The sequence below is a fragment of the Melanerpes formicivorus genome, unplaced genomic scaffold (genome assembly GCF_026170545.1).
Source record: "Melanerpes formicivorus ecotype bairdi unplaced genomic scaffold, bMelFor1.0.p_v2 SCAF_4, whole genome shotgun sequence".
NCBI classification, from domain to species: domain Eukaryota; kingdom Metazoa; phylum Chordata; class Aves; order Piciformes; family Picidae; genus Melanerpes; species Melanerpes formicivorus.
The window spans coordinates 39542828-39556220 of NW_027142356.1; the positions used below are offsets into that span (position 1 = coordinate 39542828).

Here is a 13393-nt window from a genome sequence, read left to right on the forward strand (position 1 = left end):
AGGGGGAATGGTTTGAAGCTGAGGAAGAGCAGGGTTAGAGTGGAGCTGAGGAAGAAGTTGTTGAGCAGGAGGCTGCTGAGCCTCTGGCCCAGGCTGCCCAGGGAGGCTGTGGCTGCCTCCTGCCTGGGGGTGCTGAAGGCCAGGCTGGATGAGGCCCTGAGCAGCTGAGTGTAGCTGAGAGGTGTCCCTGGGCATGGTGTGGAGGTTGGAGGAGCTGAGCTCTGAGCTCCCTTCCAGCCTGAGCCATTCTAGGATGATTCTATGAAGAAAGGAGGAGGCTAAAGGCAGAGATGAAGCTCAACTGCAGAAATGGGAGTGGGTGGAAGATAGGGGGAAAGATTTTATGCTCAGCAACTGCTGCAGTGGTTGGGACAAGAGAACTGAGCCTTTGAGTTGACTCAAGACCTAGTGAGACCTCCATTACTGAGCATTCTGTGCAGCTGTTGGTTTTGTGCAGAAATGATGACTTTGAGGCCTTATGCAGTGAGCCACTGGCTGGCTGCTGTGGCTGCTGCTGAAGCATGGCCTGCAGGAGCTCAGTGCAGACAAACCACCCACAAGCTCACCCTGCCTCTTGCCAGAGCTCCCTGCGAGGCTGCGCTGCCGGCAGAGCTGACACCACCCAACTCCACCACAGGGCACTTGCTCACCTTGCTGGCATCACCAAAAGGGTTCAGTGGCTGCCAAGTGGCTCTGAATCAGGAGCACTTCACACACAGTTATTACTTCTGCTGGCAAGGTGCAATGGAACCTGGACAGTGGAGTGGACTCCTTACAGCAGCCGAGATGCAGCACTGCTGTTTGAACTTTACTAATGGTGATGCAGAAATAAAACCTGCTCTGCTCTGAGGGTGGATTTGCTCAGGAGCCACAGCCCAGGGCAGAGCTGCTCTTCACATGGAGTGTTTTGGAAATAAAATCCTACTATAGAGTCCCAGAACAGCTCAGGATGGAAGGGAGCTCAGAGCTCAGCTCCTCCAACCTCCCCTCCATGCCCAGGGACACCTCTCAGCTGCACTCAGCTGCTCAGGGCCTCATCCAGCCTGGCCTGCAGCACCCCCAGGCAGGAGGCAGCCACAGCCTCCCTGGGCAGCCTGGGCCAGAGGCTCAGCAGCCTCCTGCTCAACAACTTCTTCCTCAGCTCCACTCTAACCCTGCTCTGCCTCAGCTTCAAACCATTCCCCCTTGGCCTGTCTGCAGACACCCTGAGGAGAAGTCCCTCTGCAGCCTTCCTGCAGGATCCCTTCAGGTCCTGGCAGGCAGCTCTGAGGTCCCCCCAGAGCCTCTCTTCTGCAGGCTGAACCCCCCCAGCTCCCTCAGCCTGTGCTCACAGCAGAGCTGCTCCAGCCCTTGGAGCATCTTTGTGGCCTCCTCTGGGCTCTCTCCAGCAGCTCTGTGTCCTTCTGCTGCTGGGGACAGCAGAGCTGGAGTCAGGATTGGAGATGAGGTCTGAGCAGAGCTCAGGGACAGGATCCCCTCTGCTGCCCTGCTGCCCTCACTCCCCTGGCTGCTGCCCAGCACACTGTGTGTGTGAGGACAAAAAGACTGAAAGCCAAATGAGAGCTGCCATGAAACAGCTAACTGATCAGAGGGAAATGTACTCTGACAAAGAAATCTGCCCATCAAAAACATGCAGAAAACCTAAACGCTTCTCAGCACCTCCCCAGATCTGCCTCTCACCCTTAGGAAGTTTCCTGCTTGATTCTTCCTGGAAGGAGCTCTGCTTTCCCCTGCATCATGTCTGTTTTATGGAGGAGCTCCAGGTGCAAAGGCTAAGATCAAATGAATGAAGTGCAGGAGGGATTCCAGGTGGCTGTGTCAAGTCCATACTGGAAGAGTTCTAGCTTTCCAAGCAAAAAGCAATTTCCAACTTCCAAAACCTTGCTAGTGTGGCCACAAAACAAACACTCCAAGGAAAAGGAGCACAGAAGAATCCTGAAGCTGCAGTGGAGTGCTTCTGGATAATCCCATCTACAGGTACAAGGGAGAGTCCAGCAGATAGAAAAGAGCTTTGTCTTGCCTACAGCAAGAGAGTACAAAAGCACAGCTTTTGCCATTTTGGTACTATTGCAGTTGTACAAAGATATTGCATAGTAGGTGTAAGAAAATAGTTCCCATCTTTTATACAGATATTTATAGCCAGAGGGGAGCCCGGGGCAGGGAGGGGGCAAAGCAGAGAGGATGAGCAGGCTCCCAGCGCTACGGGAAGGGAGGGGACGCTCCAGCTTCAGTCCTGCTCCCATGGAGCATCCCAGAACAGCAGCTGCTGACAAGCCACAGGCCAGTGGCTGGGGGTGGTGTATTGTTGCTGTGGGTGTTTTGTGTGTTTGCTTTATTTAGGCAATGATTCAGTATCCAAATAAAACACATCAACACGAGCAGATGGTGTTAGCAACTGAAACGTCCTGCACTCACCCCTCTAGGCATTTGTGGCTTTATCTTCAAGCCTCTGCACCTCAGATGAATTCAGCTATCCAGTCAAGCACCACAGCATGGTTTCAGCTGAACCAAGCAATGCCTGGGCACACGCTGGAATGCAAACTCTTTCCTTAGGAACAGCAGAGGATCCTCACCTGCAGGAGCAGTGATGGAGCTGCACCAGCTGACAGGAGCTTCAAGCCCTGGGGCAAAGTGAACAATCCACAGCTCCAAAGGCTGCCCAGATGGAAGCCACCACACCATTCCATGTTGTCATCACCACTTGTCAGCTCCTCCTTCCAGCAGGACTCGTGGCAGCAGCAGTGCCAGCGTTGGGTACCACACAGGGGTCAGTCTGTGGTCTCATCCCTTCCCCGAGGGATGGACTGCAACACAAACCACCCAGCCAGGTGCTCAGGCAGCCTGCCTGATGCTTTCATTTCCCTGTCCTTTAACCAAGACAGAGACAGGAGCAGATATGCAGAGGAGGAATCTGTTGATGTGTTAAGTGCATGCAGCCAGTAAGGCCCTTCCACACATTCCCCTGTTGCCATGAGGAGAGCCCTGAAGAAGTCACACAGCTGCATCAGCACCTTGGTGGTGCCCAGACCAGCACTCGAGCACAGGCAGCAGCTGTATTGAGACAAGTCCCTGAACACTACACAGCCCTCAGAGGCACATTTTAGCCACTGCCTTCCCTTTTTTTGTTTTTAATTACCCAAATATTAAAGCTCAAAACTGTCCCAAGGCCTCCAGTCTTTTGCTGCAAGTGTCACAGCAGAGTGATTGCTACTGGGACACTCTTGCCTGAACCAGAGGAGCGATGCCTCTCTCCTAAAGCACACTAACAAAACAGGCAGGCAGAGAGACATTAGCTGAGGTTCCATCACAATCTGAATGTCAGCTGTGATAAATTGCCCTCAGAGACTGCAAACATTTGGAGGCAGGGCCAGGTGTGGGTGTGGAAGGTGACAACAAGAGCAGGGCTGTTTCCTACGGCTTAGCAGGCGACCACCTCGGCGCTAGCACAGCAGCGCTGCAGAGCACAGCTATGGCTCCGTGTTTGAATGTGGTATCTGTGCTGAGAGCTGCCCCTTTCCTCCCACCTGAAGGCAGGGTGGTGTCCTGCCTTCTTCCTGATAGATCTGGGGACTACTATGAGCAGCACAGCTCTGCTAGTGAGGGTTTTGCTATTGCCCCTTCCAGCCAGCCAAGCACTCTGTTGCTGCTGCCCCTCAGGAAGGATGACGCTGCTCACACAGGATTGGTGTCTCAGCTTTTCAGTTCTCTAAAGGCATTGAAATCACGTGGGCTCATAATGTTCTCTAAAACAAAACCTGAGATTTTTACCCCTCTGGGAGTTTTCAATGGATTGAAAGTAAAACATCAATGTTCTGTAATTCAGGAGAATGCTAAGCCGTGAGGAGAAATCTTTCTGCTGCCTGGCAGGCTGCTAAAGCTCTCAAACACTCTCTGCTTCAGACTGAGGATCCTCCAAGCAAGGCAATTCCAGCAAGGCAGAGCTCTGTGGGCTGGCTGGTTTGGTTTTGTGGAGTCCAATGTGCCATCTCCACTTCTGCCCTGAGTAAAGTGGGAAATCATTTCAGCCTTGCTGCTAAAAGGAATCTAGCAACAAGGGACTCTTTTTTCCTTACCTGCTCATTCCTACCCAAGCTGCTGTAAAACATACAGAGAATCATAGACCTGTCAGGGTTGGAAGGGACCTCAAGGATCATCCAGTTCCAACACCCCTGCCGTGGGCAGGGACACCTCACACCAGAGCAGGTTGCTCAGAATGAGGCTTTGCAGCTGATGGGCAGACACCTTTGTGGGAAGCAGTGCAGGTAAGGTGAAGGGCAAACAAGAACATCTCAGTGGGAAAATCATGGGAAAGGCTTTGCAAGCCACCCTGTGGGGTTATTAGAGGAGAAAAACAAACCCAACAAAACCCTTGGTGCAGTTGTGTGCAATCGGTAAGAAGCTGCAAGGGAATTCACTACAGAGATGAGTGACCGATGTCTGCCCCGTGTCCTTCAGGCAGGCAGTGCTTGTAGGTGTGCACAGGTAAGGACTACACAGGGATGGATGTGTCCTCATCCCCACCTCTACCTTCGATTTCCTCCTGACATGCTCCTTTTCTGCATGACTTCCACACTCCCACCACATTCCTTGTGTCTGTAAGAGGAATGCATCCACTTCCCTGCAGCTCTCAGGGTCTGTGTTATGGCTGCTCGTTCTCAGGCCCTCATGTCCCTCTCTCTCTGTTCCCTTCAGTAGAGACCCTCAGGCTTTTAGTATATTTTCGTGCAATATTTTCTGATCTATTTTCTTCCCAAGTGAAAGAATAAAATGCTCACAGAAACAACAGCTCAGCTGTTAACAGCCTTCTTTTGAAGAGATAAAATACTCCACTTAAAATCTTCCCTCAGCTGGTAGAAACAGCAAATGAGGGAGGAACTGTCGCCGTGGGGTGAAACTCACCCCTCCAAAGAGGACTGATGGATGGCAGGCACCAGGCAAGCCACGCACGTGCCTGGTGCTGGTCTTCTGCACAGGAGTGGATTTCACCTGAAGTGAAACAGAACCAGCCTCAGGAGGTGGCAGTAAGATGCAAAGGGAATTGCAGGACTCCTTTGCTCATTTTATTTTGTTGTTGCTTCTCTAAGAAAAGAGAAACCTCTGTGTGGCTCTGCCCACCTCGCACTGCCTCCCCTGACTCCAGAGCTCCCTTGCACAAGGCACTATGGCGTGTCTGACCTCACCCTCAGAAGCCTCTACAGCCCCATGCTAGCTGATGTAATTCCACGGACAGAATGCCAGCCACACTTACCTCACGGGATCAGGCCATCTGCCACAAGAGGAAGCATGTTAAACCTGTTTTACACGCCTGGGTTCTGCAAGTTTCAAGCTGCTCTCCTTAATCAGCATTGTGATAAATGTACTAGCAGCATCCCAAAGCACTTTTCCCCCCTGAGGTTTCAGTGACCAGCTCAGCCAAACAAGTCTGAAGGTTGACACAAGGAGGAAATGCCCCATCAAAGCAACCCAGCAGGAGATCCAAGTGCTAAGGTGGCTAAAGTCAGCATAGCGTGGGTGTACTTCTGACTCCTGAATGCCATGGCTCCTGTGGCTGCTGCCCCTGCTTCACGGAGCTCGGCAGCCTGTGGTGGGCAGAGCAACAGAGGTGACTGCCAGGGCAGCTGTCAGCACTGCCCAGGAGATGGGCGCTAACGCTTGCACCCTGGGCAAATGGACCAGATGAGCCTGTGGAGAGGCCAATTACAATCACCTTGTGAGGAGCAACACACTGATCAACAGACACATCCTCAGCACTGCCCTCTTCTCCAGGAGCCGTGTGCTCTGCTTCGCACGCAGCAGCCAGGGAAGCGCTGGGTAAGGCCACTCGGGTCTGGGGAGCCAGAGCAGGTGTCTGCTTAACTCTGAGGGGGACTATTGCTGAGCACCTCCACAATCTGCCTGGTGTACAAAACCCTAGGCTGGGCAGACAAAGAGTGACACCACGCTCTGAAGGGAAGTAAACTGAGGGAGGGACTCTGTGTGTGTGCCTGTGCCTCTGTGTGTGTGTCTGTGCCTCTGTGTGTGTGTGTGTGCCTCTGTGTGTGTGTGTTAAAAAGGGCCTGCTGCAGGGAACCCTTTAGTCAAGCCGGCGTCAGGCAGCGCTGCCAAGCTGAGACGTTCAGGGAGAAAAGTTCACATCCACAAAAGATGAATGGGAAATTGTGCTTTCAGACATGAAACTTATTGATCACAGAGGGTGGAACCAGTTCATCTCACCATCAGGTTCTGGGCACGTCCGTGCACTGCGTGTCTGTGTCTGCGTGCAGTCCGTATCCAGGTCCCGCACCAACCCAGGACTGTGTGCTTCACTTCACGAGGCAAAGGCACCTGTGTTGTTCTCCCTTGGGGGCAAGGGGACGCCACGTTCCAGGTCTCCTGGTGGTGAACACACTGATTTCTGAGCGTCACTCCCATCTGCAGGCCGAGGGCAAGGCAAACCGGGCGAGAGGCGGCGCCGCGCTCCTGCCCGGGCTGGAGGCAGCCGCTCTGGAGCGGTGGAGGCGCTGCCAGGGAGGCTGCACGGAGCTGTGAAGCAGAGGGGCAGTACCAAAAGGCTACTCTGGTGTGAGGAGAACCCGCAGTCACTCTAGCTCCACAAGCAGATGTTGCTACTGGACTGACACGTGGAGCCTGCTCCTGCTGGGGACAGGTAGAGTTTGCCATTGGGGCAGGCGCAGAGCTCATAGATAGTCTGGCGAGGAGCTGAGGAGCTGGGGGAGGAGGAGGAGGCAAAGGAACCCACTGGCAGATTCCCCAGGCGGATCGTGTCTGCATCTAGAAATATCTGCAAGAGGGTGGAAAGAGCACAGGAGTGAGAAAGTTTCTTCCAGCATGCTGAGCTGTTTGACAGAAGGCTTGGAGGTGGTCATGAGGTAGTTAAACCTGTGTCAGAAACGAGAGCTCTTCCCTTAGCAGCACTGGAGAGGCTGTGAGGAAGATGAGAAATACCTCAGGAAGTCATCTCTAACAACAAAAGAGCTGTCACCAGTTATTGGGCTTCAGCTCTGGGCAATTTTACAGCCATTAGTTCTCCTTACAGTAACTCATAGCTTCACAGACTCACAGAATGCTGCAGGTTGGAAGGGACCTTAACCATCATCCAGTTCCAACCCCCCTCCAGGGGCAGGGACACCTCCCGCCAGATCAGGGTGCTGGAGGCCTCATCCAGTCCAGCCCTGAGCACCCCCAGGAAGGGGGCACCCACGACATCCAGCCACCACAGGAGCTAGGACAGGAGCACACAGAGGTATCTCCCCCAGAGGTGGTTCGGATCCAAGCAGAGTTACACAGAGCCATTTAGAGGACCCTGAGTGGGTGGATTTTCACCTGCACCTGCTACCGTTAGCATTTCTTCATTCATGGCAGCAGCGTATCCTTGCTGGGGAAGAATCTGCATTTTAATAGGTGTGAAGTGATACTGAAGCACATTCCCCAGTGGGTACCTGCAGGCAGCTAGAATATGTGCTGAACGGTGCTAAATTGCAGGGGCTTAACAAAAGCTACAGCCAGAGAATAATTAGGTGAGAGCACAGAGTCACAAGCACGAAATAAAGAGCTTATTTGCCCTGAATTAAGCAAAGGTCTCAGGTTAGAGTCTTATTAAAGAGGTCATCAAGCTGTTCCCACTTGTTTCTGAACATTAAATGTGGTTTAAAAATACAGCTGTTGCTAACCTCCTGCCAGTGGATGCAACACTGCTGGGATGAAGCTGCAGACACTGACAAAGTCCATGGATCCGGCTCCAGCTCTGCAGGGTTTGCATTCATGCCTGCAATGCTTAGCCCTGGCCATGGTACATGTTGGATAATCACTCTCATGAAATCCAGCAGCTAAAGCAAGCTCAGGCACTAAGCCTCACTGCAGACTAGGAGCTTCCAGGGGACAGATCACAAATCAAAATGGCCTAAAGCCCAGCAGGTAACAGCATGGAGCTTGGGAGAAGGTGAAGTCCTAAAAGCAGAGATCACAGAACCAGAGAAGGGCTCAGGCTGGGAGGGAGCTCAGAGCTCAGCTCCTCCAACCTCCCCACCAGGCCCAGGGACACCTCTCAGCTACACTCAGCTGCTCAAGGCCTCATCCAGCCTGGCCTTCAGCACCCCCAGGCAGGAGGCAGCCACAGCCTCCCTGGGCAGCCTGGGCCAGAGCCTCAGCAGCCTCCTGCTCAACAACTTCTTCCTCAGCTCCACTCTAACCCTGCTCTGCCTCAGCTCCAAACCATTCCCCCTGGGCCTGTCTGCAGACACCCTGAGGAGAAGTCCCTCTGCAGCCTTCCTGCAGGTCCTGGCAGGCAGCTCTGAGGTCCCCCCAGAGCCTTCTCCTCTGCAGGCTGCACAGCCCCAGCTCCCTCAGCCTGTGCTCACAGCAGAGCTGCTCCAGTCCTTGGAGCATCTTTGTGGCCTCCTCAGTACAAGCCCCAACCACTGCCAGTCTTCCAGCCCCCAGAGTGAAGATGCTGTCATCAGGAGGAATTTACACTAAAAGGGAGGACCTCAGAGGCACAGAGAGCAACTGAGTGGTGTGAGCCCTGTTTCAATTCACATCCTGACTGACAGAGGAATTGATTCCAAAACTGGAGTGCATTTTCATGGCACAGCAGTGGTGTGGTTACACAAACACTGATGCATTGCTGCTTTGAAAGCTCAGTGTCACAGACTGGAATAATTAGGATTCAACACCCACCCAGAAATGTGAATGGTGCTGGGGAAAAGAAATTAATCATGTTCTGCTGGAGCTGGGACTGAAAAATAATGATTCCAAATGTAAAACTTCAGAGCACCTAGGAGTCAATGTGCAAGTGACTACAGCAAGCACAAGGAGCAAACTAGTAGCAAATGAGGGCAGGGGGAAGTGAACCAGGAGCTGGAAGTGGTGAAGTGTAGGATGGAAACGAAGGAGGTAATCACCAGTCAGAGGAGTGACAGGCAATAAAAACTGCTCTTCCACTTCTCATGTGAGAAGAAGAGAAGTGTCCACTGCTAGCACAGCCATGGTGGAGCTGCCTGACAGCCCTGCAGAAGCATGCAGCGGCACTCAGCCCTGTGCAAGGGGCAGCGCAGCTCCCTGCCGAGCAGCGCTCAGCACCAGGCTGCAGGGCAGGGCTTTGATAAACACTTCCCATTGCAGCACTGCCTCCACAGGATATTAAGCAGCAGCCAGCAGTGCCAGGCACTTCTAATCAGCAGCTCCTGGGAACTTGTAACAAGCAGATCTCAACAATCAAATCAAAGGAAGTGAGTGGCCTTCTGGGCTCCTCACACTGCTTCCCCCTCAGCCCTGACACCCCTGGGATATCAAAGGAGATAAGAGAAAGACTAATTCTGTGCTTTTGATTAAAAAAGGCAGAAGCAGGAGATATGAGGCTATTATATGTGGTGATAATAACAAGCACTTCAGTGCAAAAGGTGAGTAAGAAATCCAAGGCCTACTTGCTGTGTGGGCAGAGCTTGTGCCTGGTGCTTCTAACAGTGGCCGCAGTGTTGGTGGGGAAGGACCAGGAGACGTCTGCCAATAAGAATCAGATTGGTTCTAAGAGACATCAAACCAGAGAACCATTTTGGCTGGAAAAGCCCTAGAGGTCTTTGAGTCCAGCTGTTGCCTTAACACCACCCTGGCCATCAAACCCTGTCCCCAGGTGCCATCTGTTTAACACTTCCTGCCTGGCAGCCTGCTCCAATCCCTGACCACTCTTGCAGCAAACACATTTGTCCTGATATTCAATCTAAACCTCCCCTGGCACAACGTGATGCCATTTCCTCTGGTCCTGTCAGTTGTGACTTGTGAGAAGAGAACAACCCCCACCTCACTCCAACCTCCTCTCAGGGAGCTGCAGAGAGCAATGAGGTCTCCCTCAGCCTCCTCTGCTCCGGACTGAACACCCCCAGCTCCCTCAGTTGCTCCTCACCGGCCCTGTACTGCAGACCCTTCCCCAGCTTGCTTGCCCTTCTCTGGCCATGCTCCAGCCCCTCAATGTCCTTCTGGGAGTGAGAGCCCCCAAACTGAACACAGTGTTTGAGGTGCAGCCTCCCCAGTGCTGAGTCCAGGGGAACAATCCCTGCCCTGCTCCTGCTGGCCACACCATTGCTGATCCAGGCCAGGACGCTGGAGGCCTTCTTGGCCACCTGGGCACTGCTGGCTCATGATCAGCCAGCTGCCGAGCAGCACCCCCAGGTCCTTCCCTGCCAGCAGCTTCCCAGGCTGTGGATAGCAGGGCATGGTGTTAGACAAAGGACTGCAGGGGCTTCTGGTGCAGCTGTGTCGCTGTTAGCTAGCTGGGAAGGCTGTGCAGTTGAAACTGCTCAGCACTGGGGAAGCCCCAGACGAAGAGGATTAATAAAGATGGCTTCAAGCTAGCATCAAAAGCTAATTTGTGCATCTGCTGACTAGGTGACCAGGCTGGATGAGGCTCTGGCCAGGCTGATCTAGTGTGGGCTGTCCCTGCCCATGGCAGGGGGGTGGGAACTAGCTAATCCTTGTAGTCCCTTCCAGCCCTGAGGCAACACTGCTATCCATCAGTTATGCAGAGGTTCCAAGACATCATCACAGCAGCCCAGTGTGTGAGGGGTTTCAAAGGAACAGTCCATGTCTGGGGATACAAACTCTCCCCTCTGAGCAGCTGCTACAAAGTGAAATGCATGGCCAGAACATCCTGCAGGATCAGGAGAAATCCCACTCATTACTCCCTCTTGCCTGCTGTGGTGAGGTGTTTAGAAAGAAGCAAAGAAGTGGTGAGGAACAAAGGGCATTTGTCAGGTGTCCAGGGAAGACTGTTGCTGGATGACAGCAGCCACTGCAGTGCTCTGTGCATGGCCTTCCTCTATGCCTCTGTGCTGTGGAAGGTATGAGGTAAGCCATTTCATACTTCACAATGCATCAAGGCCAGGCATGCTCTACAAATTAACTTCCTCATTAATAACTGCCTGAAGCTGCAAAGGCAAGGCTTTGTTTCAAAATCAAATGCTACCTTACTGATGTTAACTAACTGTCACAGCAGCTGAATGGGATCCTTCAACTCAGTAATTAAAGGAGGGCAGAAAGCCTTCCACTCATCCCCACTAATTTCTCTCCACCCAGATGACAGTGATGAGTCAGCTGCTTCAAGGCTGTGAAAATGAACTGCAGCACACATTTGTCAGACTGGGTTTGGGGAGTAAAAAGTGGAGGTTTGAGCTCTGAGTTTACCACTGCTTATTTTTCACTGAACTCACTTCACCCACACCAAACAATTAATGACACCATGCAGAGCATAGAATCCTGGAATGGCTCAGGCTGGGAGGGAGCTCAGAGCTCAGCTCCTCCAACCTCCACACCATACCCAGGGACACCTCTCAGCTACACTCAGCTGCTCAGGGCCTCATCCAGCCTGGCCTTCAGCACCCCCAGGCAGGAGGCAGCCACAGCCTCCCTGGGCAGCCTGGGCCAGAGGCTCAGCAGCCTCCTGCTCAACAACTTCTTCCTCAGCTCCACTCTAACCCTGCTCTGCCTCAGCTCCAAACCATTCCCCCTGGGCCTGTCTGCAGCCACCCTGAGGAGAAGTCCCTCTGCAGCCTTCCTGCAGGATCCCTTCCTTCAGGCACTGGAAGATGAGAGGTTATGGGAAGAGCTGGCTGCCAGAGAAACTCAGACAGGCTGGGTAGTAGACACATACTTGAAGCTCTGAATTAAGGAGCTATTGTGCTTTAAGTATGCAGCACAGCCACAGCAACAGCAGAATGCTCTGCAAGCAGGCCTCTGGTGGGTGTCAGGCACAGCTGCTCTGCTGCACTGCCATGCCAAGGGGCTGCACTGCAGGGCTGCAGCTGTCCCAGTGCTGCCCCTGCCTGTTGCTAGGTGTTTGGGCAGTTGTTTATAAAGCACCTAGGAGCACTGGGTAAGAAGCAATGCAATGCAGCCCCCAAAGGCAAATCATTTCTGAAGAGTTCCTTCCCCATTGGATATTTACATTCAGTGATTTGTTTTCCACAACTGCTGCAGCCTGGCAAATCCCCTGGAGAGCACCTCTGAAAGCTGCCCATTTCTACACAGTGCTGGCAGGAACCTGGGCACAGGGTGGCTGGGTTTGGTCTTACACCACTCTAAGGGCTGGCAGAGGAGGGCCTCTCATGTCTGCAGGGCATGGATTGCCAGCTGACCCACTGACAGGTTCTCAAACCATGCTCCTGAGTTCACACAGGAAGAACCTCTACCAAAACCTTTGTATGGATCATCTCTTGATGTCAGGCTGATCACTGGGCCCAGACACTGCTGGAACAGTCCGGGGCACACATCACTGAAGATCTCTGTCCCTCCTGCAGAGGTGGTGCCAGTTCAAGGGGTGAACCACACTGCACCAAACTGATTAACCCTCTTCAGCATGCTGTAAGGAAGTGCTCATCCAAATCAATCCAAACGTTGGTTCAGCTTGCCAGGCTGATCCAAACTCATGTCCCAGCACTGCCACTTAGCTCTCTCTGTCTCATGGCTCTAATGAAGGACTGGGTCGCTCTTTCCTGGTCTCTTGGATTGAAAGTCATTCTTACCTATGCACATTCACATCTATTTCAGTGTGAATGGAATCAGTGGCTCAAATGCTTGCCAAAAGCAAACAAGCATTAATAATGGAGCCAGCTGAACCACAACCACTTCTGTGGAGGCAAAAGCAGAGCACCCCTGTGATGTTTATGCTGCTGCTGAGCAAACCTTCCCCACAGCATTTGCTTGATGCTGGGCAGAGCTGTAGAGCATTGCTCTGCTGCCTGAACTTACCTCCCCTTCTGTGGACTGCAAGTGCAGTTCTTTCCTACAGGTAGCTTTCAAGTCTCCTGCAGCTGCATTGACTTGCACTCCCCTGGGTGCTTCCATCACCAAAGACCTGGTAGGAGATTCAAGTCTGAAAGACAGAAACAATCACTGAGAAAAAAATGCACTGAATTGCACCAACCTCCCCAGCACCAAGGCCCAGAGTGCATGCAGGTAAAACTGCATTGTGAAGGGTAAAGAACAGGTATGATCCTCTCACTGCTGGGTAGGACTTGGAGGAAGAAAACAATTAAGCATGGCTTTGAATCTATTCCTATTCCAGACAGCATTTAAGCATACACTGAGATCAGCTGGTCTGCTTAGGGATGCTTACCAGCATCAGCAGCTAACTTACTTGACTGTACTAACACTGGGACAGAGCTGCTTAGGAGCCCAAATGTCTCCATGAGTGCCTCTGTGGAGACAGCTTAATAACTAAAGCCTGCTCAGGGACCAACGACAAATGCTCAACTCAATCAAAAACTAAACCCAGCACCACTCATAAAGGTTGAAGTGGTGATGTAAAACTGATTGGAAGGACTTTGCTTCCCTGGGCTTATTGATACTGAGGGCAGCTGTGGCAGTGTTTGCTATAAACAAGAATCACAGAGTGCCTCAGGCT

At 52.6% G+C, this 13393-nt stretch overlaps 1 protein-coding gene across 1 annotated transcript in view; it reads right to left on the reverse strand.

The window, feature by feature from the left end:
* Window positions 1-5828: 5828 nt before the first annotated feature.
* Window positions 5829-13393, reverse strand: part of SGCZ (sarcoglycan zeta) — a 196763-nt gene continuing 189198 nt past the window's right edge. Inside the window, exons 7-8 of the mRNA XM_068136666.1 lie at window positions 12739-12862; window positions 5829-6781 (exon numbers count right to left, since the gene is read on the reverse strand). Of these exons, the coding sequence (XP_067992767.1) occupies window positions 6584-6781; window positions 12739-12862 (322 nt within the window). The 3' untranslated portion in view covers window positions 5829-6583. The remainder of the gene's footprint in view (window positions 6782-12738; window positions 12863-13393) is intronic.